The sequence below is a fragment of the Macaca nemestrina genome, chromosome 9 (genome assembly GCF_043159975.1).
Source record: "Macaca nemestrina isolate mMacNem1 chromosome 9, mMacNem.hap1, whole genome shotgun sequence".
Taxonomy (NCBI): domain Eukaryota; kingdom Metazoa; phylum Chordata; class Mammalia; order Primates; family Cercopithecidae; genus Macaca; species Macaca nemestrina.
In genome coordinates, this window is record NC_092133.1 from 85,874,680 (window position 1) to 85,902,417 (window position 27,738).

Below are 27,738 nucleotides of genomic sequence, written 5' to 3' on the forward strand. Positions count from 1 at the left end.
TGCACATTAGACCTTGAAAGAGCCTCTCCGATGTAGCATAAAAATATCCTAAATCAGACTCAAGAACACTGCAGACTCCTTGACAGTGATTGGACTTTGCACTTTGGAAATTTCCTCAGAAACGAACAGCCTTCTGAGAAGGTTAGCTTTTGCTTGTCGTAGGTCCGTTTCTTAGCTGATTCGGGTGGCTGTATTCATTTGCTAGGGCAGTCAAAAACTGGGTGGCTTAAAAAAAACAAAACAAAACAGAAACGTGTTGTTTCATAGTCCTAGAGGCTGGCAGTACGAAACCAAGGCAAGGCCATGCTTCCTCTGACTGCTCTAGGGAAGCCTCCTTACTTGCCTCTTTCAGCTTCTTGTGTTTGCAGACAATGGTTTGTATCCCTTGGCTTGGAGATGCATTGCTTCAGGCACCTGGTCATCGTGTCCCTGTGTCTTCACATCATCTTCCCTCTGTGAGTCTATCTCCGTGTCCAAATTTTCCCTTTTTATAAGGACACCAGTCAGGTTGGATTTGGACCCACCCTTCATTTTAACTTGATTACCTCTGTAAATAGGCTCTTTTCAAATACAATCACAGTCTGAGGTACTGGGGGTTAGGATTTCAACATATCTCCTTTGGGGGACACGGTTCTACCCGTGACAAGGGCAATTAAGCTCACAAGGCAGAGAATTTGATTAACTTGGTGGGAACCCAAGTCATCCAACTGGCTCTTTGTGATAGAGTATTTTAAATCAGATAATTCTTCCCCATCAGTGAGCAGTTTTAAATAGTCATTTCTGTTTTATTCAGTTCAACAAGTATTTATTGAAAATCTGTCTTATGCTCAGCACCATAGTTGACTCCGTAGATGGAAAGAGTGAATTAGATGTGGACTAAATCTGGTAGAGGGTTTACAATCTAGTGAATGGTTCTGGGTATAAATTCCAGGTATAATTCTGGCAATAGTCAGGTAACTTCAAATGTGGGCCAAATCCAAGTGTGTTTTATCCTGAAATCCACTTCTACTATCAAAGAACAGGTCAACCAATATCATAACTACCATTTATCTCATTGTGATTTATCGAGTCAGAATATTGACAGTGATCCTATGCACACTTGGACAGTTTTTGCAGATCCTGCTGGCTGTTATGCTGCGGAAATGTGAATGGCAGCCTCTAAACTATGGCAATGACTCTACCCAAAGGGTATGGATCAGCTGCCTATCTGGTACCCTTGGCTGCCTGAACTTCGATTCATTTTGTAGAACATATAGGGTGTAGTACTGTCGGAGACTCCCAATCACAGCTGTGTGAATAATACTACATATAATAGACCTCAATTTGGAGGTCAATCAGGGGACTCAATAATGTACATAATTCAATAATGTACATAATTTAGCTTTTCTGAGACTTTGGGTCTATCTGAGGATCCATGCCCTAGATGTTTATTCAGTTTCTACAAGCGGGAAGAAAATGACTATCCTTTCTCCTAAAAGCTCGTTACTATTTTTCAGAGCATTCTTCTGTATGTCATCTGTGTTTCAGAGTCCTGAGTTGCAGAAACAGTCAGCACAGAGCAAACTGTGCTCCCCACAAAGCAGGGAGCCAGTTGGAGAGCTCTGTAAAAGCTAGGGAGCATTTCTGCCTCCAGGGAGAAAAGGCACTGTTGAAAGAGCGTGGGTGTTAGAGTTGGAGGACCTGGATTTGAAACTAAGTTCCACCTCTTTTAAGGACCACATGACCTTGGAAAATTCTCACCTCTCTGGAATGCAGTTTCCTCATTTATGATATGGGAATAAAAATAAGTCATGCTCAGTATAAGGTTTCCTTATGAGGATCCAATTAAATAATGAATAGGGAAACGCTTGGCAGGCCAGAGAGCATGACAGTCACTTAGCAAACATGCCCCGAGCTCAGGGGAAGATACAGAGGACAGAGAGCCATGGACAAAGACCTGGGCCTTGCAGGGTCTGCAGGGGAGAGAGACCAGCCAGACATGCAGCTAAGGTATGGAAAATATTTTCTGTGGTTCCCACAAGCATGGGATGATGGGAGCACAGAGGAGTGGCCATGTCATCCCCACCAGTACCTTGACCTGGGATGCTGCTAGACCTAAGCCAAAGGTAGGAAGGAGAATTGTCTCTATGGCCTTGCTGGGAGTCAGAGATGTGTAGGGGCAGCTCAGCTGAGATCCATATAGAGGCATTAATAATGGACAAAGGACCTCAGCCAGCAGCAGGTTTGTATTACAGCATCCCGGCAGAAGCATTCAGAACCAAAGCTGCATTTTGTGTCTGATCCATCCTACCACGACGTGGCTTAGAGGAGAGGGCCTGGGAGGGTTGTTCTGAGAAGGGGCTGCAGAGAGCCTGAGTTTGCAGCCTCAAAGTCCAGCTGTTCAGGGGCCTAACCAAGGCACTCAGGCTGTGTTTCACTTGGGCAGGCTTCCCTGCTGCCCAGCACAAGTCCAAGCTCTTAGGGCTGCACATGCTGGACTGCCACTGAGCATAGACTAGAGAATTCCCTCTGGGCCTCTGTGACTACTGGGCCTCTCCCGACTTCCCCAGGAAGTGGGGCACAGAGGCTCCATGGGCTGCATTGTAGACTGGGCCATGGGGACCACACTGGGAGCTGGAATGGGAGAAGCTGAAACAATTTCCTCACCCACTCCCTACCGCCTTGGGCTGGGGCTGGCAGGACCACCTTGGGGCAGGGGCCCTTACAGCCCTTGGCTCTCTGGGCCTGTGGTTGGCGCACAGGCTTCTTGAGGGCTGACGTGCTTGGGACGCCTTCGTTTCTCAGTCCTGGCATCTTATCAGAATGGTTGTGGTTGTATACACAATTTAAGATGCCTGCATGCCCCAGATGTTCAGAAATGTAACTGTCTATAACTGAAATCAACTTTATTTCTCAAGCTCCCATGTGTCCAGATGATGAAAAGGTTCATATGATTAGCTCAAGGCATTTCAGTTATCTCCAGTGTACAAATTGTTCTCTTTGGGAATAAATATTTGGACAAATTTATTATCCTCCCTTTCCCCTCCTCTCTTCTGCTTCTCCAGGAGGAGGGGTCACTCTGGGATCTTTCTGGAAAAGCCTCCTGCACACCCCTCATAACTCTCCAAGGGGCCTCATCTCAGGACTGCCTGATGCCTGCTGGAGGCATACCTCTGTTTCTCCAGGTGCCTGGGAGGTGGGTCCCACATCACACGTGGGTCCCTTCTCTGCCTTTTGAGTGAGTCTCTTACCAGCTCTCCAAGATTGCTTCTCACTACTCAAGGCCTGGCCTGGGAATTTTAAGATGCACCCGCTACACTTTCTGTCTCCAGCCTGGGTCTTGCAAACAGAACGAGCTCTGGCTTTCAGGAAGTTGTTTGTGCTGTGTGACTGAGCAATCGCTTCAGAATTCAGTGCACTCCTTTGTCCTGGGCAGGGTGTACCCAGCAACTCAGGCCTGTGCCTTTGTATGGTCTGCAAGGGAGAGAGACCAGTCAGACATACAGCCAAAGGGCAAAGGATATTTGCTGTGGTTCCTGTTAGCATGGATGCTGGGAGCACAGATGAGTGGCTGTGTCATCCCCACTAGTACTTTGACCTGGGATGTGGTTTGACCTAAGCCAAGGGTAGTAAGGAAAATTACCACTATGGCCCCACTGGGAGTCAGATATGTTTAGGGGAAGGTCAGCTGAGAGCCAGATAGCTCTCAGGGCTGCCAAAGATGTGGGCGAGGCAGGCCAAGGGTCCTGAAGAGCTTCCTGGTCTAACACCAGATATCATTCTGCAGTCTCAGTGACAGCCTCACTCGCCTCTGGAGAGGACTCATCCTGAAGGTTCCCAGGACCCAGGCCAGGCTGGACAGCCTCTCAGAATGCAGGAGCTGTGCAGATGAGCTCCGGCTGCTGTCCTCATGCCTCGCCAGCATCCTCTCTGCTTTCCTCTGCTCCCCTCCCTCCTCTTCCCTGTGGTGCCTGACCCCTCCTAACACTGGTTTGCATTCAGTCTTACAGTCACCTGGCTTCCCTCGAACCTCCCTGCCAAGTGCTCTGTACTCCACAATCCTGCCATGAAGGGTCTAAGTCCTGCCAGTCCCTGTGGCAGCCACAGGCCACACCTGACTCAGTTACCTCATCCAGCCTCTCAGCCCTTCCAGGGAAATAGGTCATTCAATACAAAACAAAAACACCTGGGCAGAGGGACTAGAGCGTGTGGCAGAGCAGGCATCCTGGCGCTGAGACTGTCATGCCTGGGCAGAGGTAGCTGGCACAGGGCCAGGCTGGGCATGGGGGAGCCAGGGAAGAGAGGCCACAGGAACCCACCAGGGCTCCTGCGCATGGTTTAGGGTCATGCACAGCACCCATGAAGCCCTCCCTGCCAGCCCCCACTCTCACCCAGGGGACTTCTCACCCCCACCCTCATACCCTTTGTCAGCATCATCCTGGAAACTGTGCCACTTTCTTGCTGTCCCCTGGCCTGGTGAGGCTGACACCCTACCCTGGTCCTCCAGGGCAGGGCAGCTTTCATGTGTCAGTGGCCAGTGCCAGAGCTGACGTGGGCAAGCACTCAACAAGGATTTCTCAGATGAGTAGGGCTAGCATACTGGTTGGCAGTGACCCCCGCACCTCTCTGATGTGTCCTTGGAAATGTGGGTGGGGCTGGTGGAGGGCAGGAAGAGGAAGAAGCCTGCACATGTCCTCATTCTGATGTCTGAACATGTGCCCTGCATGCCTGTTTCCTTCTCAGCATCAGCGATCCGTTCATTTTCAACCTGTGCAGCAAAGACAGGTCCACTGACCATTACTCGTGCCAGCGCCACAGCTACGCTGACATGCGGGAGCTACGGCAGGCTCGCTTCCTCCTGCAGGTAAGCACACTGGGTGCTGGCACACCTGGGGCCTGCAAGAGGCAGGGCCATGGGACAGGTGGTCCAGGAGCCATCCAGAGACACATCGCTGTGACCCGTCTTTGTACTTATGCGCAGCCCAGTGCCCTTAAGGAGACACCCACGAGTTCCCTGGGCTTATGGTCCCAGGTGGGAGTTCTGACTTCTGCTCCACTCTCTCCAGTCCCTGCTATTGGCTGTTGGGCCTTTCACTATGTCTTTTAAGATTCAGCTACTTCGCTGCTTTGCTCTTGACATAGCCTAGAGCTGCCTTGGAGATTTAGGAATACACGGCAGGACAGATGCATTGCCTCCCAGTAGAGCTGGTGACTGGGAGTAGAGTGCCCTCTGCCCTGCCCTCCCACAGGTGTAATATCTCCCTTGCTGACATACTCTCCCCCTCTCTCCCCAAGGTGCTCACCTATTGGCAAGCTCCTGCTTGGCGCTGTTTCTGGGGCCAAGTGGTTTAGGGATCTCCCAGCTGCCCCCTCCAACCAGGGTCTTTCAGTGCCTCACCCATGCCTTCAAGGGCTTAGTAGGGCATGCGACAGAGGTGGCGGCTCCTTTCAGAGGAGGAGCTCAGCCAGAAGCTGGTCATAATCTTCCACTTCTCATCCCACCTCACAGATGGATCACACTTTCTAGAAACATCACCTGAGCAGCAAAGGGAGTAGGGTAAACTTCAGGGGCCCCCAGCGACCTCAAACACATCTTGCCTTCATTACCCCAAGCTCAGCAATAGCAAAGCTGCATCCCCATCCCGTGGGCCTCCAGGGCAGCTGGCAGAAAAGAGGATCTGGGGACCACGTGACAGGAGGGGCAGGCTCTCTTCCCACCCTCTCTGCAGGGTCACTGTTAGTTCCAAAGGCCAGCAAGAGAGCAGTGCTTGGTCTAGATGAACTAGATATTTTTCGTTTGTAAATCTATTTTCTGTAGGTGGGTCATTGATTCATCCAGTGACCCCTCCTGCAAGAGGTCTCATTATCATTCTCCGAAACTGAAGCTCAGGGAGGCCTTTAAGGTAGGGGAATTTCTGAAAGGCCGCAGCTGCCCTCCTGTCAAGGGTTTGCCAGCAGCTCTGCTCTAGCCCTCTAATGAGCACTCGTCCTCCCTCTGCTGCTTTTGCCTACAACACAGTTAGTTCTCGTTTTGCGTGGGCTTCCTGAGGGCCTTTGCAGGGTGAGGGAACTGAAAGAGCATAGTGGAAGCAGCAGCCCAGCCCTCATGGTTCTATGATTATATGTCTACCCTACATGTTATGTACAGTAGCAGATAGGTATCAGTCAGTGGGACTTTTTCCCCCAGTACATGGTGATTGTTTCCAGAGGGTTGGTTCACCTGAAGTGATGGAAGCCAAAGGGAGAGCTTTTTGAGCAAGGCCACCATTTGTCCATCCCTGGATTCTCCCAGGAGAAAGGCAGAGCTTGGCAATCAAGGTATCCAGGGCAAGCTGTATCCTCCACAAATTCTGCATTCACTTCCTGTTTTGCACATTACTTATATTTATATTTGTAGAAAAAAAATCCAAGGGTCTCCTGTCCACTAGCAGAGGAGAGGAGGTATGCAACATCCTTGCAGATACCTTCTCTCTCTGAGAGAAGAGAGTTAACGAACTGGACTTTGAGAACTCACTTCCAGTCAGGTGGATGCAGGACAGGACTCTGTTATTGGGTGCAGTACCCATCTCTGAGTCTGAACCTTACCCCACCCCATCCTTCCCTCCATGTACAGGTCTCACCTCTCCCTAACTCTCCCTTCAGCCCTGGATATTCCCTCTCTTTGGTCTCATCTCGTCCCTGAGGCTTATCTTATAGGGGACTCACTCTATCTCTTATTCCAAGTTTATTATTTACATAGCTTGGAATAGAAGGGGGTTAGAAAGGAAACAAGGATGGGAGGAAAAAAAAGAAAAGATAACTATGTGAATTTGATTTAGGAATTAAGAAAGTACCCCTGACAAAAACCTTACTATGCTAGTGGGACCACATCAAAATGGCCTGGGCAGGGGGCCCTGCGCTGCTTAAGTCTGTAGGTCAACCCATGATGCTGCCAGGCTGCAACCACTGAACTAGCTTTCCTAGTATGTCTGGTAAGGTGACCTCCTGGCTCACCCATGCCATAACTCAGAAGTGAAAATGTCTGAGGATGGCATGGCTGCTTTCTCTCATATCTGCCTCACGCTTGCCCTGGGAGTGGGCCTTTTACTTCCTGCTTCAATGGAACTCAGAGCTGTGGTCAGGCCCCCTGCCCTCCCACCAAGGTCTTCCCACCGTGGGAACTCAAAAGGACCATCCGGGAAGGGTCTTCTGACACAGAAACCCCCAGTGACCCATTTCCAGCAGCTCTGTCACCCTGGGGCGTCTCTAGTCCACAAAATATCAGGAGCATTAAAAGGGGCTTCTCTTCACAGGACATGGCCCTGGAGATCTTCTTCCACAATGGATATTCCAAGTTTCTTGTATTCTACAACAGTGATCGGAGTAAGGCCTTTAAAAGGTAAGAGCTTGAAAATCCTCCTTTTGAGAAAACTGACCCTGAACTGAGAGCAGAGGGGCAGAGAACACTCAGCTCTGTGCTCAGGAAAAGTGCTCTCAACCCACAGTGAGCGCCACTCAGGCTGGGCCCAGGGAGGCACTGCTGGCCCGCAGAACTGCCAAGTCATGAAACGAGGTACGGGAACAGGCAGAGAAGGCCCTTCCTTCAGTCCTAGGAAGCAGGCTCCGTTTTCCTGAACTGAAGTGGCATAGAACAGGAAGCGAGAAAAAAAATTACACAGCTACAACAGAGTTAAGGAACTGGCTGTTTAATGGGCCTTCCAGAATGTTCTGGCTTTATTTTCTAATTTTCCAAGTAACTTTTTTGGCTTAATCTTTCTTTCTGATCCCAGTTGCCAATTTTAGTGGCTCCAATTTCGTATTTCATTGGAAGGAATTCCAAACAACTGATTTCCCACATGTGCACTGAACATGTTTTTTCTTAAAGAGAGAAGCCTGCTGTTTTAGTTAACTTATCTTTCTCCAGATGGATCAATTTAAGAAATCTAAGCCAGTGTGTAAGTTCTTAATACCATGGTTATTTGTTTTTATTACCATTAAAGTTATAGATCAGTAGATTGGTTTGTAGTGAATCTAGAAAGAACAGAAAGGAAGGTCAGTTCCTCATCATGATAGACCACAGAGAGGCTGATTAACAGAGGGAGTGGTTATGTGCTGCTCCCCGTGGGCTGAAAGTTCTAAGGTGAGATTTGACATCCCCTCGCCTAGAAGCCTATTTTGTGCTCAGAAATTCAAGCCCTGCCTTCCTAGTGGCCCTGTGGAACTGGCACCCAGGGCCCGCTACTGCATCCAAGAGGCAGGGCTAGGGTGGAGAAAAACAACAGTAGAGAGGCTTTTGTGCTAGTTCTAGGCATACCTCCTTGGACTGAGGTGAGCCTGCCCATGCGGTTCTTCCACACTGCTGCTAGACTGCCCCCTAAAATTATCTTCAAGGCCTAGTTTAAACCAAACCAAACAAGCAGACATGCAACCCATTAAACTTGATTCATTTCCCCCTATGGTTTCTGTTCGTTAAACAAAGTTTTTCACAGTTGATCTAGAAATCTTACACCTCCACAACTCAGGATGTGAAGGTGGCCTAATGCAAACTCCACAACCACTACCCGCTCGGCTCAAGGAGCCTGGCATTAAGATGGCATTTGTCCCCACAGCAACACACTAGAATGTACAGCAGGGTTGTTGACATTGGCAATGTTGTCAAATGCCTGGCCCAGAGGCAGTACCTCACACACACTGCCTAAGTAATTATTGTTTTATTGTTGTCATTGTTGGTATTAAGGCAATAGTGTGTAATGTCAGATAGTGCTGAGGGTTGCCTCAGAGGTACACCCAGGCCTGGTGTTCATGACCTGGGGGCAGGATGGAGCCTGGGGGAGCAGTAATGAGCCCAGCTTCCTGCCTGGCTCTGGAAATGCCTCTGCAGCAGGTGGAAGGGTCTTGACTCTGCTGATGGAATTATCCCTTCCCTTTTCATGTAGCTTCTGCTCTTTCCAACCCAACCTGAAGGGGAAAGCCGCCTCGGAGGACCCCCTCAATCTAAGGTAATGGCGAGTAGCCATGCTCTCTGGGCATGGCACTGCCCTGGCTTTGATGTTCCTCCTCTGCCTCATCCCACTCTAAAGAAGTCCTGCAGAGAGCATGCCCGACTGGTTCCCTCATTTTTCTCTCTCCTATTCTTGTTCGTCCTTCATCCTACTCCTGAAATTCCTTCTGCCAATTAAACCTCTATGAATAGACTTGAAGTCCCACATGCCCTGTGGCTTTTTCAGACCCAAATGGCAGGAAGCCATCCTCTGCCTTTGGTGACTGGGCAGGTGGCACAGAGGTGTGGAGTCAGGCCCTCCCATGGGTGTGTGTGAGCAATCCCATGCTGTCCCTCCTGTGATGAGGGTTTCTGAACACTTAGAAGCTAAATTCATACATGATGGTGTGCGAATCAGACGTTAACTTAGAAATCTGCACTGTGGGGCGTCTCTCCCAGTGAATGATTTGCTTGCAGTCCCTCCCCCAGGTCCCCTTTCCAGCTACCCAGTTCTCTGGAAGGCCACTTAGGGATCAGTAGATGTTTTTATTTCAATCAGGGATGAGAACAGAAGAAGGTGGCTGCTGCTGCTGGTTTTCTCCAGGAATGTGTGGGGACCAAGCAAGAGGGTGTCCCCAGGAATGACATTCAAGATATTTATAATCAGCATAAAATGGGTCTCACTAATTCCTTCAAAATTATTTATCAATAGCTTGTGATACATGGTGTTTGCTTCTTGACAGAGCAAAAAGCAAATAGAAAAAAAAAAAAATCCCCTGTCCTTATTGAGTTCACATTCTCATGAGGAGGACAGACATAAACAAATATAAATGAGTGAACTATAAAGCATACTAGATAATTATAAGTGTAAGTGTAAAAAACCAAGCAGATAGAGGTGGGCATTGAAATCTTAGATGAGGTGGCAAGCAAAGCCCTTATCAAGAAAACAATCTGTGAATTAAGACTTGGCCGGGTGTGGTGGCTCACTCCTGTAATCTCAGCACTTTGGGAGGCCAACGTGGGCAGATCACCTGAGGTCAGGAGTTCAAGACCAGCCTGGCCAACATGGTGAAACCCTGTTTCTACAAAAATACAAAAAATTAGCCAAGCATGATGGTGGGCGCCTGTAATCCCAGCTACTTGGGAGACTGAGGTGGGAGAAAAGCTTGAACCCAGGAGGCGGAGGTTGCAGTGAGCCGAGATCACGCCGCTATACTCCAGCCTAGGCAACAGAGCAAGACTCCGTCCAAAAAAAAAAAAAAAAGTGGAGAAACATGTTATACAGTTAACTGAGAAAAGTGTGTCAGACCCAGGGAAGAGCAGGGTGTGGCTGAGGCCTGTAAAATTGGAGTGCAGGGAGTTAGCTGAGGTGGAGGTGAGGGAGGTCACAGGGGATAGTTGGTGCAAGATTATCATGTCGGCTTTTATTCCAAATAGATGGGAAGCATTGGAGGAGTTTAAGCAGAGGGATGATGTGAACTGACATATTGATAAGACTCACTCTGGTTGCTGTGCCAAAAATAGACTGGAGTGGGTCAAAGGCAGAAGCTGAGACTAGTTAGGAAGCTATTGCTGGAGGCCACTGCAATAATCCAGGTTAGAGATGATGGTGGCTTGGACCAGGAACATGACAGCAAAGATGATGTGATGTGATCACATTTTGGACATGTTTAAAGGTATATTTGATGGGATCTGATGACAAATCAAGTGTGGGAAGTGCATGTATGTGAGAGAGGACTTACGGAGAAGACAGAATATTTAGGCTTCAGCAATTGGAAAATTAAATGGGGATGATCACAGGAAGAGTGGCTGTAGGCCCACTGTGGCTATCTGAAGCTCAGATTTAGACATGTGAATTTTGAGATGCTTATCATACATCTCAAAGGCATTGTGGAGCTATTGGGCATATGAATTTGGAGTTCAAGAGAGAGGTTCAAGTGAGACATAAATTTAGAATAGTGTTTAAAGTCATGAGAATGGGCAAGATTATGAGAATACATGCACATGGAAAAGAGATCAGAGGACTGTGCCCTGGGCACACCAACCTTTAGAGGATAAGGACATGGGCAGGGACAGCTGAAGAGATGGGGAAGGAGTAACCAAAAAGGTAGCAGAAACTGTAGGTGTGGAAGACGTCCTGGAAGCCAGGTGGAGTGATTCAAGGGGGAGTGGTCAAGTGTTGTTGATAGGCCAAGTGGGATAAGAACTGAGAAATGACCATTGAGCTTTGTAACATGAGAGTCATTGGTGACCTTCAATAGACTAATTATAGTGGCTGCTAGTGGAGGCTCTTATTGTGTCAGGCACCTACCCTTTATAGATTGCGGTGAAGTGCAAGGCATACCAGGGTATGGTCCAGGGGACCCAGGCAGCAGTGGGTCACTGGAGTTGGGGTGGCTGTTCACCAACTGTAATGGGTATAGTTTAATAGTTCAACAACAGGATAGTCCTAACTGTGCATATCTGCTGAATCTCAGCCCTGCTGATCTCATATTGTTTATGTTTCATATAAGCCTTTATGTTCATACTTGGATTTCTTAGCAGTGTTTCAGCAAGGTAAATAGCTATTTCAAAATAGCAAGGTAAAAAGCTATTTCAAACTAATTGAAGCAAAAAAAGAGGATTCATGATCACATCTACCTGAAGGTCAAAAATGGTCTTGCTCCAGACATGGCTGGAACGCTAGGCACAAGTAAGTCTGCAGGAAGTGGCGGTTCTCCCTCTCTCAGGGAGGATTTTGCTTGGTCTGGCTCCATTTCTCAGTAGACGTTCTCATCACAGGGGCACCGATGCCCCCAACAGCTCCAGACTGACAGTCAATCACGCAGGAATCCCACCACGTGCTCTATCCCGGTAACTTTAGCAAAACTTCCTGAACTGTCATTTTCCCCAGTTAGGTTAATTACATGCCCATACCAGAACCAATCAAATGTTTTCATTGGCTGGATCAGACGGATGCACCCACCCCGCTTCTGGGGATAGGGTCAGTCCCACCCAATTACATAGACCAAATTGAGGGGAGTATGATTCCTTGGGAGAATCAAGGTTCTGTTATCCACAAGGGGGTGAGCACTGAGGGTGTCAGCAAAAGCAGGTGGCCACTCACAGTTCCACGCAGAGGGAAGTTCCAAGCCGCAGTGCTCATGGGCTACAGATGGTTTTCTCTCTCCCTGGAGCAATGCTGCATCAACCGTGGCACACATCACTTCGCTGAGCCTCATTGTCTCTGCAGCTCACCCTTAGATGAACCTATTCTGTAATGTCACTCAGTGACAACATAGTTGTCCCTATGACTGTGGGTAGCTCTTTGTCCATTCTTCGTCTTTTGTCCTGAGAATCTTAGTGGTGCCTTGCCTGGAAACACATACCTTCCTCCACACACCTTCTACTCCAAATAGAGAGGGGCGGGTAGAGGAGGGGCAGAGGGAGGAATGCAGAAGAGGAGCTGACCCCCAGCTGTGCCCACTAAGTTAGAGGCCCCTCAGAAATGATTGCCAGGTTGGAGGAAGATGATGCTCTGTGGATGAGTCAAATGTCTGGAGATTATTCCTTACTCATCCCCAGGTTGATGATGACCTGCAATGCCAACCTGTGTACCACCTTGCTTCTGTGGTACAGCTGAGCCCCATTCTAATTTTATTTCCAATGTGATTATTTTTGCCATCATGGCTACCTGATCCCACTGGAGCAGGGTCTTCCAGAGTTATGCTGGGTCATGCCTGGCACAGTCTCAGCACAGCTCCAGGTTGGAGACCACTGGTGAAGCTTCTGGGTTCAACTAGCAACAGTGCATGGTGCTCCAGAGGAATGCTCATCTCAGCTCATGGAAGGAGAGCCTCAGCAACATGCGGACACCCCGCAGTGATGACCCTCGGCTCTGATGCCACCCATGCAGTGAGGGCTTGTGGCAAGACTGTGCTAGATAAACAGCCCTGGCTTCAGGATCAAGCTGACTTGGGCTCATAGTAGGCGCCCAGTAAATTGTAATCCTTCTGCCTACTTTTAGAATCACCTCATGTATGTTTGGGCATGCTAACAGAACAATTGATTAAAAGCAGGTGGCTCTCTTTGTTCTCAGCTTGTTGGAGTGGCCCCCTCTCCAGCCCTTCTCTTGCCAGCTCAATTGTGGCTTCAGGAGTTCCAGGGTGGGAAGGCAGTGGTGGTCCTCAGCCTTAGGAAGGCTTGGCTGGCCACTGACATATTCCTGGAATGAAGCTGATGATTTTTCTTTTGGATCACTGGAGGCCATAATTACAGAATGAATCTTGAAAAATGCCTAGCTGCTTGTTAGTCACTCTAATGAATGTGGACTTCTTACCTATTAAGGGGATGTGTGTGCCGTTCTGAGGGTTTTCAACTGGCCCATGACCCTCGGCCTAGGCTACAGATTTTCACGTCCTAAACCTTCAGCTTTTGATGACTCATGTGGCTCCTTTGAACACCATCCCACACACACAGGAAATCAGAGCTTTTGGTACCAGAGTTTTGCTGAGGCTTTCAGTGACAATGGTTGCCTCCATAACTATATATATATATATATATATATATATATATATATATATATATATATACACACACACACACACATACATACACACACACACACACACACTAAGGAGGCTCTCTGGGCCTGAATTCCAAGTGGAAAATACTTGTAAAGCCTGCATGAATCCTGTCCCCATGGTACAGGACTGAACCTTTTGAAGACAGCATGGCAGCCTTTTCAGACTTCTGTGGGGTGCAAGGTTCTGCAAGCTGACAGGGCCTTCTAACATATGCCAGCTAGAGCTGTTGGATGAGTCCTGTTCTGTGGTGTTGAATACCGGCAGGATCTTTGAGATGTAAAAAAATGAATCAGAAAAGGAGAAATGATGGCAGGAACTGCAGGGAAAGGGGGCAGCTAGCTGGAATGCTCTTGTGGATAAACACACATCCTCACACTTAAATGTACTCATGCCCTTCCAGAAAGGGCTACAGACAGCTTCAAAATTAAACACAGGGTACAACCATCCTTTAACAATTACCCAACACTCCTTTAAAGGGGAAAAATATAGATGTGATCATGTGGAGTGATTTAGTTACTCTAATTGTACTGAGACTAAGAAAACTAAAACAAACAATCATGTTGGCTTATATTATTTTCCAGGGATATATAATAAGAAACAGGCTTTTGCAACTTTTTTTTTTTATTTCTGGAACATATTTTCTCTTGGTGCTGAATATCAAATTTGGTTCTTCTCTAAAGGATCATGGGTACCAAAGGTGGCAATTCCTTTTTAATAAAACATACAAAAAGAGTGCTGGGGAACCTAATTCTCTGCATCAGTTCTCTGCAGGAATGGGAGCCTAACATTCACACTTATTTTTGTACAGGCATTCCTTTGGGAAGCTAACATTACCTGGCTCAGTTACATTGCTTTCTAATGACCTCAGTTCATATTGAGCCCAGAGTTTAGAAAACTCAGAGAAATACAAGGCTAGGATGCCTATCTGATTCTCTTTCTCTCAAATCTCTCTTGGGCTCAGCACATATTTTTGGCTAAACTGGAGCATCCACCATGTCATTGAGGCAAAAGCGTCCCTGGGCTGGAGAAAGCTTTTGGGTGTGAGATGGCACTTACATTCAGGGCCTGATTGTACCTGGGTATTTGCAGTTCCTGAAATCATTTCTTAATTCTATAAATTTATATATATATAATGTTTAGAATGAAATTTATTTTGAGGGTGCAAAGTTTTACAGTTGAACATTTTGCTTATTATTTCCTTTAGAGATTCTCTCTGAAAAATAACGAAAGACAAATAATTTAGAAAAGCAACCATAAGAACCTATACGATTCCCATGAGAATATGAGCTTCCATGAAAAATTAACCACACCCCAGAGGAACCACAGTTAGCTGGGGGGAGGCTAAAGTTCAAGTTCCCCTTCCTAGCATTTCTCTTCCTTCAATCCTGCCCCCTAGAGATTCATGCTGTTGGCTACAGATCTGTAAGATACACAATTGCTTAACTGGTAAAGGTAGTGCTGGCTCCACCATGGAGTAGAGAAGCATGTCCTTGGGTTTCTTGCCGAACTGAAGCTCTGGAAGCCAACTGTGGAGACCAAGCTACTCATACCCTGTGTCTATACCGGAGTCACTGGGACCAGAGGCGAATGGTACCTGGCTGCAGACTCAAAATGAGAGTGACAGCCAGTGCTGCAGCGTCTAGGAGCTTGTTCACACGGTTGGCTTCGTGGGCCATGAGCATCCGAGCCCTGGCCATTCTGCCTAGGTCATGCTCAGACATTGTCCCTGACCGCATTCCATGTTCATCTTTGTCTGGCTGCACTCAGTTCATGCCTCGTCTCTGCTGTATCCTTAGCCATAACCTCAGATCCCTCCCAGGGCAAAAGCCTGATGCAAGCCCCAGTCACTGCAGCAAGCCTGCCCTTTTCCCTTCCAACTCTACCCAGCCACATTGCTTCCACAACCTTATACTCCCACACCACCAGGGGTGGTGAACAGGTGTGCCCAGGAATAGCGATGAGCAACCCACTGGTTCAAGGTTTCTCCCATCCTAGTTGCCACCTGTGCCCAGCTACCTCCAGAAAACCTGGGGCATAGAGAATTCATGCAGTTTCTATTTATTTTAGCAACTTTTTCAGGAATCTGCAAGAGTAAGATCAACAGTGGGTAATTTTAGATTAGCTGGCTGAGCCGAGGTTAAGGTGCCTGAATTGCCTTACTGTGTGCCTCAGTTGCATCTCTAGGCTGACTCGGTGTTTTAGATTCTCACTTTAAGCTTGCCATAATGCCTCACAAATCAGCACTGGGCAGACGTATAAGGATCTATTGATTGTTGCATCTAGGCTGTAAGATTTTTGTTTTTTGTTTTTATTTCAAAATATTGATTCACAGCTTCAAAAATAGTACAGAGAGACTCTGTGCACCTTTCACTTAATATCCCCCCCACCATGGTTACATTTTATATAACTATAGCACAATTTCAGAACCAGGACATTGACACTGGTACATGTGTATGCATAGTTCTTTGTCATTGTATCATATATAGATTTGGGTAACCACCTGCACAATCGACATACACAGTTGTTTTTTTTTTTTTTTTTTTTTCTTTTTTTTTGAGACGGAGTCTCGCTCTGTCACCCAGGCTGGAGTGCAGTGGCCGGATCTCAGCTCACTGCAAGCTCCACCTCCTGGGTTCACGCCATTCTCCTGCCTCAGCCTCCCAAGTAGCTGGGACTACAGGCGCCCGCCACCTCGCCCGGCTAGTTTTTGTATTTTTTAGTAGAGACAGGGTTTCACCGTGTTAGCCAGGATGGTCTCGATCTCTTGACCTTGTGATCCGCCCGTCTCGGCCTCCCAAAGTGCTGGGATTACAGACTTGAGCCACCGCGCCCGGCCGACATACACAGTTATTTTATCACCACAAAGATATCTCTGTGCGACCACTTTATAGTTATGCCCCCCTCCCTGTCTTCCCCCACCATCCTTAAATCCTGGAATCATCAATCTGTTTTTCATATCTATTATTTTTTCATTTAGAGACTGTTCTATACATGGAATCATAGAGTATGTGACTTTTGGAGATGGGCATTTTTGTTTTAGCTGAAAATAGTGCCATTGAGATACATTCAAGTTGTTGCATGTATCAATGGTCTGTTCCTCTTTATTGCTGAGTAGTATTGCATGAGAGAAATATACCAGAGTTTGTTTAACAATTTGTGCATTGAGCAACATTTGGTTGTTTCTATTTTGTGGTCATTATAAATAAAGCAGATCATTTACATTTATTGTAATTATCAAAATGTTAGAATACAAGTCTGCCATTTTATTTTTATTTGTTGTTTTTTCCTGTTCATTTCTCTGTTTTCTTTTTCCTGCCTACCTATGCACCACTAAAAGATTTGTTAAAATTCTACCTTATCTATAGTATTTTTTAGAATATTTTTCTATATAACTTTTTGTATAAATTGGAGTTGCTTGAGGTGTCTTAGCATTGCTATAAAGGAATATTTAAGGCTATTTATAAAGAAAAGAAATTTATTTGGGTCATGGTTCTTGCAAGCTGTACAGGTGCCAGCGCCTCCTGGTGAGGGCTTTAGGGTATAGGTATGGTGGAAGGAGAAGGGGAGCAGGCATCACTTGGTGAGAGGAAGAGAGAGAGAGAGAAGAGGGATGTGCCAAGCTCTTTTTAACAATTTTCAACAGGATCTAATACAGTGAGAACTCACTCATTACCAAGAGGATGGCACCAGGCCATTCATGAGGGATCCACCCCCATGACCTTCCATTAGGCTGCACCTGCAACACTGGGGATCAAATCTCAACATGAGGTTTGGAGGGGACAAATGTGCAAACCATGTCAGTATGTCATACCTACACAAACATCACAGTCTACTGGCATCGAGATGTACTAGTCTGAGTGAAATGTAGAGGCAGTAAGCCTTTTAAGTCTTAAAGTCTTAAATATTTAGTTGTCTATAATATATAATCTGTAATTTTCTTAAATTTTTTCCTCTATATACATTTTTAAAACCACATCAAATATTTCCCAAAGTCATTTTCACATGCAGGTGAGCTAAAGCTAAGGGAGGTGAAGTGAATTTGAGAAGCAAGTCGGATACTTGGCTAGCTCCGGCGAGCCTGGTTTCCAGAACATCTCACTTGCCACTCTTGTCTTCTCCTAACTGGGGGCTTCTTCTCTTCAGAGTCGTTTATTCTGTTAGCTGAGTAGTCTTCAAGTTTTTGCCACAGCTACTTTAGGAAGATGTTGAGCGTATTCTGGGGATGGAGACAAAAGAGGGTGAGGCAATTGCTCCAGACCACAGAGGCAAACACAGCAAAGGCAGAGGTCACACCAGCTCACCAAGGTCAGGATGGTCAGGTTAGTGTGAATAGGGTGTTTTTTTGTTTGTTTTTGTTTTTTTTTGTTTTTTTGTTTTTTTTTGCATTCGAGGAAAGAGAACCCCCAAGGCTTTCCTATGAAGTATCTTTATGCTTAATTCAATTTATAAGAAGTAAAGGTGACTGAGGTATTTTAGAGCATGAAGGAACACCAACATCAAACCTTTTCCTTGGCAGAAAAAGAAATAGGATGCAGAAGATGCCTCCTAACTGGTCTCTATCTCCAGTCTGCTTTGTCCTGCTGCCAGCATTTCTTGGCTAAAGAGGTATCTGACTTGAACACATTGAGGCAAACCCAGCCCACTGCCTGGGTATGTCTCAATCCTGGTAAAGTTAAAGGCACCTGAAACTCCTTCCTGAGATGTGTGATAAGAGGGAAAGCATGATAAAAGCCCCAGAGCAAGGCTGGAGTGAGTGTCAGGCCAGCCAAGCAGTTGGCAGCAAGTAAGGGTGTTGAGGACCAAGCATGGCAAGGAGAGTGCTGCAGTGGGGAAAGGAGGATGTGGACGGGCAAACCCTAAGGCACCAGGTGGGATCTGTAACCTTGATGTTTCTCTTAACTTCTCTCCTTTGCTGAACCTTTTGAATACCTAAGGAGGGAAAATTAATTCTAAAGAAAAAGTGTCTGAAGGGGGAGAAACTGAAATGGAAAGTCTTCATGTAGCTATCCAGCACTCTGTCTCGATCATACGTCTCTGCATGGACTCTATACCTTTTGGGTCAGAGATGAAGTGACTGAAATAGCAGATTGCCTCCCTTGTGGACATGTCCAAGACCTGGCAGGCTAGTGGTGGCTCCTATACCTACAGCATGGTGTCTCATCACACATGTCTCAGACACGGTTGCTCCCCTCAGCTTCAGAAGGGGTTCTCATGAGTCATTTCGGACATTAGGTGAAGAGAAAAATGTGAAGGACAGAGCTCAGTGCGGACAAGGATGGCGTGAAATGGGTTCTCTACTACATTACTGGTAGGCATATAAATGTGTGTAAACCTTTTATGAGCTACTTGATGGCAGGTATCAACATTATTGTTAAAACACACCCTTTAACACAATATTTCCAATAATGAGGCTATGCCAAGGAAATAATTAAAAATATTTTAAAATGTTTTAGTTATATAGGCTCTCATCACAAGACTATTCCCATCAGTGAAACCTGAAAATAAAGGTACAACAGTAACTTATAGTTATGTATATCTACAAGAATAACTATCTTGCAGACGTTTTAAAGTGTGGTTATTAATACCAGGTGACAGCATGGGTTTCAAAGCAGGACAGAAATGACAGGAATGCTATAATTTTAACTATGTATAAAAATATATACAGAAAAATAACTAGTAAGGAACTCTGCCAGCATTGCAGCTGACTTATACTGTGGAATGATGGATGCTTTAAGCTACTATATTTAGTAGTATGTTGTGGTTCTGTTACTTCTACAATGAAAAACATTTAATAAAGGGAAAAACTAAAATGAAAATTTTGAATCTAGCTCTCCCAAGGTTTTAGAAACATGATAGGGTTGTCGTAGCTAAGCAATACAAGAGGAAATAAGCAGCAAGGTGTGAAGAAATGAAGTGTGCCGTGTGCTGTGGTTGACAATGTGAGGAGGAAAGAAGTTAATACCACTTCACTGATGGATGCCTCTTGGTGCTTCTCATCATCCAGTCAGCAAACTTGCCACCAACATAGGAAAGTCCTGGGGGAGAAAAGCCTCCCTCAAGGTATCATTCTTGATTCATTTCTTTTATGCACATGAAGGTGTGAGAGTGTGGTACACAGTGAGGCCAGAGAAGGTTCTCAGCTATTGTGAGGACTGACTTGGTTGCTGTCATTTTCTACCAAAAGATATAGCACAACTGGCACCACTGTTCAAAGTAGTATTTCAGCTTTGCAATGAACCAAGTTATGGTTCTAGAAGAGAACTGGCTTCTGCTGAGTATGTTCTCCATGTGCTGCCTGTTTTAGAGGCACAGAACCCTTGGAGTTAGGTATAGCATTATTTCCATTTCACGAGTGAGGGAACCAAAGCTATGTTAGGTGCCCAAGGGGATGCCAAGTCAGAAGCAGAGTTGCCATGGACCTAGATCTGTCCAACCTCAGAATCTTTGCCTTTCCTCTCTGCCAAGCCAGCCCTGCACATCCACGACCGGGATCTCCTGAATGCCTCAGACAATGGTGCTCTGCCCCATCTCATTTCAGTTACTCTCTCCACCAGCTTGCACCAGGCAAGCCAAGCTTTCTCCAAAGGGACACGGCCCCTGCACCTAGCACAGTGCCGAGTAAGGTGTTGATTTATTGAATGCACCAATCCATACTTGCCACCATTCTTTCCTTCCTCCCATGAGGGTCTGAAAGAACACTGAATGTAATAGGATGGTAGTACAACTTCATTCATTCACAGCCAGAGGTCTGCAGATTTAGCCAAGAAAGCTCCTAGAGCAAGTTGTGCAAGCTCAGTTCAGAGAGAAAACATTGCTTTGGGCCCAGGAAGCTATCTGCCTATTGATGCCTTAATAATAAAACCTGCCCATTTCTGTGGCCCACCTCTGTCCCCTACCCAACACGAAGTGCTCATCTACTTTCTTACAAACTCATGCTCTGAGATTCCTTGCCTTTGAAGCCCAGACCCAAAACATTTCCACTGAATAAACTTCACATTTGGGAGCTGGTGGTGGGTTCTGAAATGCCAGCGATAGTGAGTGTGTGGGGGCATTAACTGCCTAGGCCACAGCGGTAAACAAGAGAGATCTGGGGGTAAGAGTAGGATGGACATGGACAGCCCCTTCCTGACTCACTGTGCCTGTATTTGTGAGTGTGTGTGCAGAGGAGGGAGAAATGTGTGGAATGGCAAGGAACCAAAAGCCCTTCAATCAATACAATCACGCGCTGAGGAAGTAAAGAAAGGAGTTTTATGGGCTTGGCTGAAAGAGCTGCTGCAGCCACAGGAGAGCCCTTGGTTTCCTGTGGATGCAGCCCACTGCCCTCTTCCCTCCCTCTCTCTTTCCCTTCTGCCTCAGGGTCAGGGTCCAAGTCACCTCCAGTCTTCCCAGGAGTCCTTGGCCATAGAATTGGGTGAGATCAGATTGGGAAAGATGGTCTTTCTCGGTGTCGTCATGGCCATGTTCTTGATTCTATTCAGCTTGTCCCGGGCGTTTTGGCATTTTCTCAGGCAAGCCGCACACAGATCCTTCTCCTCCACCACATACAAGTTCTCCAGCCTCCTGATGGAGTCTATGAACGTTTCCGACTCGTCTGGCTTTGGAAAGGGGTTCCGCTTTATGTTGAGCTTTTTCAGCTTGGGGAGCTTAGAGATGCTCACGGGGATGTTGTTCAGTAGGTTGTCATGGAGCCCTACCTCATGGAGCTCCTTCAGGGCCCCCAGCGTGGTGGGCACACTGTCCAGGTGGTTCAAGCCTAGGTTCACAGTGCGGATGTTCTTTAGTTGCTTCAGCTCCACGGGCAGCCCGTTGCTGGTCAGCCGGTTGTTGCTGACGTTGAGGTAGAGCAGGCTGGTCATCTGGCCAATGGACTCAGGCAGCTTGTCTATGTAGTTGCTGTGCAGGTCCAGCCACCGGAGGTTCTGGAACTTGGAGATGGAGTCAGGGATCTTCCTGATCAGATTCCGGCTAAGGTCCAGCTCGTCCACGTCGTTGAGGCGCAGAATACACTTGGGGAAAGTGGTAATTCCCATCTTGCTCAAGTCAAGGCGCTTTTTCCCATCAAAAGTGATTTTGATGCAATTCTTGGCCACCTTGAGGGTGATCTTCTTGCCCTTGGGGCCTTTCTCACCCTTAGCCATGTTCTTTTACTAAGGGAGTGTTAGAAGTTGGTTGTTCTGATTGGATAGTGACCAGTGTGAGGAAAAATCATGAAAAACTGCTGAAAGATAAGAAAACATCTGGTTAGGAGATACCAGAGGGCACTGGGCTCCCCCACGTCATGATGCTTTGCTCTCAGTGGTTTAAAAAGCAAGAAAGAGGATTGCAGAGAGAAGTCAGGGCAAAGTGGACCCAGCCCAGCCATAGATTGTCAGCAAACTGTGTGCCTTCTTCAGACTTTGATTTTCTTGGATGTTAAAATAGGAGGTGTAGAGTCAGGCTGAAGGACACTAAATGTCCCTCTAGCTGTGCCATGCCCTGACTTATAAATCCTCTCCACTGTCCCAGACTGTCACGTACCCGCCACCCAGGGCCATGTGTGTGTGTGTGTTCTTGGATATCTGTCCCTTCCTAGACCCCTGCTTAAAGCTAGGATTTCCTTAAGTTATCATACAGGCTCTTGGGGAGGGACTGAGTTTTCAAGCCAACATAAGCCTGGATCTTAGAGAATAAGGTGGGTACTAAGACCGACTGCTCCCATCCCTCTTCTCCTCATGGACCCAGAGGAACTAGTGAGGCCTTGGCTACAGTGCAACAGTAGCCATGCGGAAAAGCCTGTTGCTCAGCCCAGGGGTATCAGGGTGTGCTATTGCTGGGCCCAGCAGCACCACAGCTCCCCATCATGAGCACACAGGGGAATGAAGGGTGCTGGCAAAGCTCATGGAGAATGCTGCCTTTTCCATCTCCTGCCCCTTCTCTCCTCCTCTCACATCCTTCACACTGGACTTCAACTCCTCTGCACAGAAACTTGATAAATGGCCGTGACTGCCATAGTGCGGGGAAGCAGAATGTCAATATGATATGATGGGGATTCTGTCTTCTGCATGCTTGACTTAGAAGTCCAACTCAACTCTACTCACAATCTTCTTAAATTCTCTGTGCTTGTGTTTTCTTATTTGTGAAAACAGACGCCCTTACAGAGCTCTGAGGGAGCGTAAATTATCTACTATAAAGCACTTATAACAGTGCCTGGTGCATAGTAATAGCTTGATTAATGTTAGTTATTAAAAATTGCTACACATATTGTTTCTAATCCTCAACAACAAGATCCACAGCATTACCCCTATTGTAGCGAGACCAAGGCTCAGAAGTGAGGAAGGTCTGCAGCCAGGAAGAGGGTGCAACTCTTGTTCTGTTTGGTTCTGGGACCCCCTTTTCTTTTTAACAACTCAGTGCCTCCTGCTTGCTGATTTTTCTTTTTCTTTTGGACCAAGATTTCCAAACCAGGCAGAAGTATGCCCTTGGGAGACACAAACTTGCATTGCCTCTGTTCCCTGCAGAGATGGGCAGGGAGAGGTGCTCTACAGTCTCTGTACTTCATCACCTATACCTTTTATTAGAACCCAAGTTGATATAGCACATGAATATTGAGCAATCAGGCTGCGTGGGGATATAGTTATATGTTTTCGTCACCCAGTGTCAAAGGGAAATGTGTGCAAGCCTGTCTCACACCTACTGTAAATCCCACTGTCACCACTCACAGCTGAAGGGTCAGAGGATCCTACCCTGTGAAAGTCCTGATGGATCACAGCCCCTTGGAATAGATGGTGGTCTCCACAGTAAACCAATGACAGTTCTTAGCTCTTGGCAGCATTGATGTTCATTTACACAGGCCTTGTAAGCTCACCCTAGTTTCTAAAAATGGTGGACTCCCTATTTTCGGGCATAATTGGCTGGTTTCCAGAGCCAGCACCATGTTCACCAATATGGAACTGTCTATATCATTCAGCTCTGAGAAACCAGATGGGATAAAGCAGCTTAAAAAACAAAGTGGAATCCAAGTCCAGTTAAGATTGGGTATGCTCACTTGGTCCCACCAGACTCCTGAAAGCAAGTAAAGCCTAGGGGACAATGCACAGAGACACTCTGGGGACTCTGAGATAAGTGATATCAGGCAGATTGGAGAAGAAATCCACAACTCAAAGGGAAGACCAATCTGGCCGCAAGTTTCCTGAACTCCCTTTTCTCCCCTCAACCATTTCTCTTGTTTTGGACTCAAGGGCAGCCCAGAACATAAAACTTTGCACCAGATAAGGACAGGAAGATTTCTGATTTCCAACAAGAACCTCTCTTTCTGGTCCAAGGAACAGGAAATAGATTTTTAAGGGTCAGAAACAGTAAGGGAAATCTGTTTTGTGGTCTGTTTTTTGTTTGTTTGCTTGCTTGCTTCTCTCCTGTCTCATCCCAGGCCACCCTGTGTCCCTGGAGTCATCCAGGCAGGCACCTAGAAGTTGGAAGAAGAGAAGCATTGTCTTTGACTAAACTGTGGTCCTCAGAGCTGGGGAGCTTGCTTTGTTTTCTCTACGCTACTGCCACTTGGCCCTAGAGGCAGAAACAGTTGCAAGAAGTGTGCAACAGATTTAGAAAACAAAATCCAGCCAGAAGACCAAGAAGTGGGGGGAGAAGAGATGCTCCTGAGAGCCACAGAGTTCAGACAGATTGCAACGGGGAAGAATCAGGAAAAGTGATTCCGAAAGTTGTATAGCAACTCTGGACTTGCCCTGAGCTGCCTCTGTTTAAAGGCAGAGGTGATTTCTTCATTGAGTGATCAAAGAGTACGTTTACACAAACCTAAAGGGAATAGCCTACTGTAGACCTGGGTGCTTTTTAAAAGTAAAAAGTCCTGCTTTAAAAGTGTGTGTGTGTGTGTATGTGTGTATGTGCATGTGTGTATATAGCCATGTGCTGCATAATGATGTTTTGGTCAATGACAGATTGCATATATGACAATTGTCCCGTAAGATGATGATACTATAATTTTACTTTACCTCTTCCAGGTTTAGATACATAAATACTTACCGTTGTGTTACAATTGCCTATAGTGTTTAGTACAGTAACATGCTGTACAGGTTTGTAGCCTGGAAGCAATAGACTAGACCACCTAGGTCTAGTAGTCTATAGTAGTCTACCTAGGTCTATAGTAGGCTATACCATCTAGATTTGCACCCTTTGATGTTCACACAATGATGAAATCACCCAAGGATGCATTTCTCAGAAGGTATTCACATCAGGAAGTGACGCATGCCTCTATGTCTGCTGATACCGATACTTACACCTGTATCTCAGAAAGAGTGGAAAAACGGTTGTGGTACAGAAAAACATATGAAGGAAAAATGGCTGAAAATTTCCAACAGTGATGAAAAACATAGAAATTACAAACACAGGAAGGAAGCTCAGCAAACTCCAAACAAGATAAAGAAATTCACACTCAGACACATAATCAACCTGCTCCAAATTAAAGAAAAAACATGAACGCTGTCAGAGAACAATGACACATCACCCACAGGGGAACAGCAATAGAAATGACTGCAGGTTTCTCATCAGAAACCACAGGGGCCAGAGGTGCTGGAAACATCTTTTTTAAAGTGCTGAAAGAAAAGAACTGTCAACCCAGACTGTGACAGTATGCTTTATAAATGAAGGCAAAATAAAGACATTATCAGATGAGTGAAAAATAAAAGTTTTTGCCACTAACTAAGCTGCTGTAAAAGAAATGCCCAAGGAAGTTCTTCAGGTGAAAGGGAAACTGTGCTAGAGAGGAACTCAGAACTTTTAGGATAAAGGAAGTGCAGTGAAAATGCTAAATATCTGAGTAAATGTGGAGGATTTTTCTCTTCTAAATACCCCTAAAGTATGTATGTGATTGAAAGAAAAGTAACACTGTGTGATGCAGTTGTCAAAGTATGTAGATGTCATACATAAGACAACTACTACATAATGGGGAAGTTAGCGAGACCTATATGGTGGTAAGGGTTTCACACTGCTTTTGAAGTGGTGAAAGATTAATTCTAAGTAGGCTGTAAAGTTAAATATGTGTATTTTAATCCTCAGAGCAATCACTAAGGCAATATATAAAAAGATATAGTAAATAGTAAAAAACTAAATATATAAATGCGAATAAAACCGAGTTTAAAAATTCAAATAATACAAAAGAAGGCAGGAAAAGGGAACAGAGGGGCAAACAGAAAACAACTATTAAAATGATAGACTGAAATCCAAACAAAGCAATACTTACATTAAATGAAAGTGACCTACATGCACCAATTAAAAGACACAATTATCAGGATAGATTACAAAATAGAAAGACCCAATTGTATGTTGTCTATAAAGAAAATATACTTTAAATAAGCAACAGTGAGTTGAACTAAAAGAATGTAAAAAGACATACCATGCAAACACTAAAGGAAGGATGTAGTGACTTTATTAATGTCAGATAAAGCATATTTCAGAATAAGAAAATTTACCTGAAGTAAGACCATTACTTATTAATAAAATGAGCATTTAACCAATAAGACAAAAAATCCTAAATGTGTATGTACCTAATAGCAGAGCTTCAATTTAAATGAAGCAAAGACATAAAATTGAAAGGAAGAATGGATAAATTTACCATTAGAATTGGAGACATCAATACTCGTCTCTCAGCAGTCAATAGAACAGGTAGAGAGAAAATCAGCAAGGAAAAGGTTTTCTCAACCTTGGCTCTATTGACATTTTAGACCAGATAATTATTTGTTGTCAGCAGGAGTGGGATGGCGACGGGGCTTGGGGGAAGACCTGTCTTGTGCACTGTAGAATGTTTAGCAGAGTAAGGCCAGAAGATTCTACCCACTGGTTGCCAGTAGCTGCCCACTAGTTGTAACAATCAATAATGTCTATTGACATTGCCAAATGTCCACTGAGGAGCAAAATTGCCTGGATATGAGAATTGCTAGTATAGAATAACTCACCATTACCACCAACCAACTGAATCTGACATGTATAAAGCACTCTACCCAGCAAATGCAGAATACAAACTCTTTTCAAGTACATATGGAATATCCACTAATACAGACTATATTTTGGGTCATGAAAAAAGTCTTAACAAATTTAAAGAGTTGAAATTGTACAAAAAAGTATAAGGCGGTTCTTTGAAAAGATTAATGAAACAGACAGCCAGACTGACAATTTTTTAAAAAAGGAAAGAGAAGCCAAATTACAAATATCAGAAGTTAAAGGGAGGATTTACTAAATCCCACAGGCATTAAAGGGATAGTAAGAGAACAGTACAAACAACTCTAAAAAAAAATTTAAAAAAAAAGGAACTTGGATAAGATCAACTAAAAATTACTAAATATTTGTGAAGGAATGAAAACCCAAATAGACCTCCATTTATTGAAGAAATGGAATTCATGGTTGAAAACCTTTCAAAAAAGAAAACCCGAAGCCCAGTGGTCTTATCGTTAAATTCTATCAAACATTTAAAGAAGACTGTCTTGGTCCACTCAGGATACTAAAACAAAGTACCATAGACTATTTGGCTTGTAAGCAACATAAATTTATATCTCACTGTTCCACAGGCTGGGAAGTCCAAATCAAGTCTTTGACAGATTTGCCATCTGGTGAGAGCATGTTACCTGGTTCATAGATGTTTTCTTGCTGTGTCCTCACATGGTAGAAAGAGAGCAAAACAATTATCTGGGGTCCCTTTTGGTAAGGGCATAAATCCATTTATGAAGTCTCCACCCTCATGATCTAATTTCCTCATGATCTAAATGCCTCACTTTCTGATACCATCACACTGGAGATTACAGTTTCAATACAGATTTTCGGGGGACACAAACATTCAATCAATTGCAAAGACATACTAGCAATTTGATATGATTTCTTTAAAAAAAAAAATAGAGTAGAGAGCAATTCTCAACTTATCTCAACTTCTGATGTCAGCATTACCGTGATGCTAAAATCACACAAAAACAATATAAGAAAGAGATCTTCAGATCAATATTCTTCATGAACATAGTTACAAAAATCCTCAACATAGTATTAGCAAATTGAATTCAGTAACATGTAAAAAGAATATAAATGACAACCCAAAATTACTCAATACTTGGGAGTCAGGTAATGTAACATACCATATTAACAGACTAAAAAGAAAAAAAAGATCTTATCAATTGATGCAGAAAAAACATTTGACAAATTTAACATCTTCTAGTGATGAAAAACTCTCAGCAAACTGGTAACAAAAAGGCCCTTCCTTAT

General features: G+C 45.3%; 2 protein-coding genes across 15 annotated transcripts in view; one reads left to right on the forward strand and one right to left on the reverse strand.

Moving 5' to 3' along the window:
- Positions 1–27,738, forward strand: part of LOC105486657 (WDFY family member 4) — a 295,688-nt gene that overhangs the window by 205,470 nt on the left and 62,480 nt on the right. For all 14 annotated transcript variants that reach the window (XM_071069968.1, XM_011749639.3, XM_011749635.3 and 11 more), the window contains 3 exons: positions 4,723–4,843; positions 7,272–7,357; positions 8,895–8,957. In XM_071069968.1, the coding sequence (XP_070926069.1) occupies positions 4,723–4,843; positions 7,272–7,357; positions 8,895–8,957 (270 nt within the window). The remainder of the gene's footprint in view (positions 1–4,722; positions 4,844–7,271; positions 7,358–8,894; positions 8,958–27,738) is intronic.
- Positions 17,582–21,641, reverse strand: LOC105486655 (leucine rich repeat containing 18). Its single transcript, XM_011749627.3, has 2 exons — positions 20,878–21,641; positions 17,582–17,719 (listed from the first exon to the last, which is right to left on the reverse strand). Exons 1-2 carry the CDS (start codon positions 21,639–21,641, stop codon positions 17,698–17,700), a joined length of 786 nt encoding a protein of 261 aa, XP_011747929.1. The 3' UTR covers positions 17,582–17,697.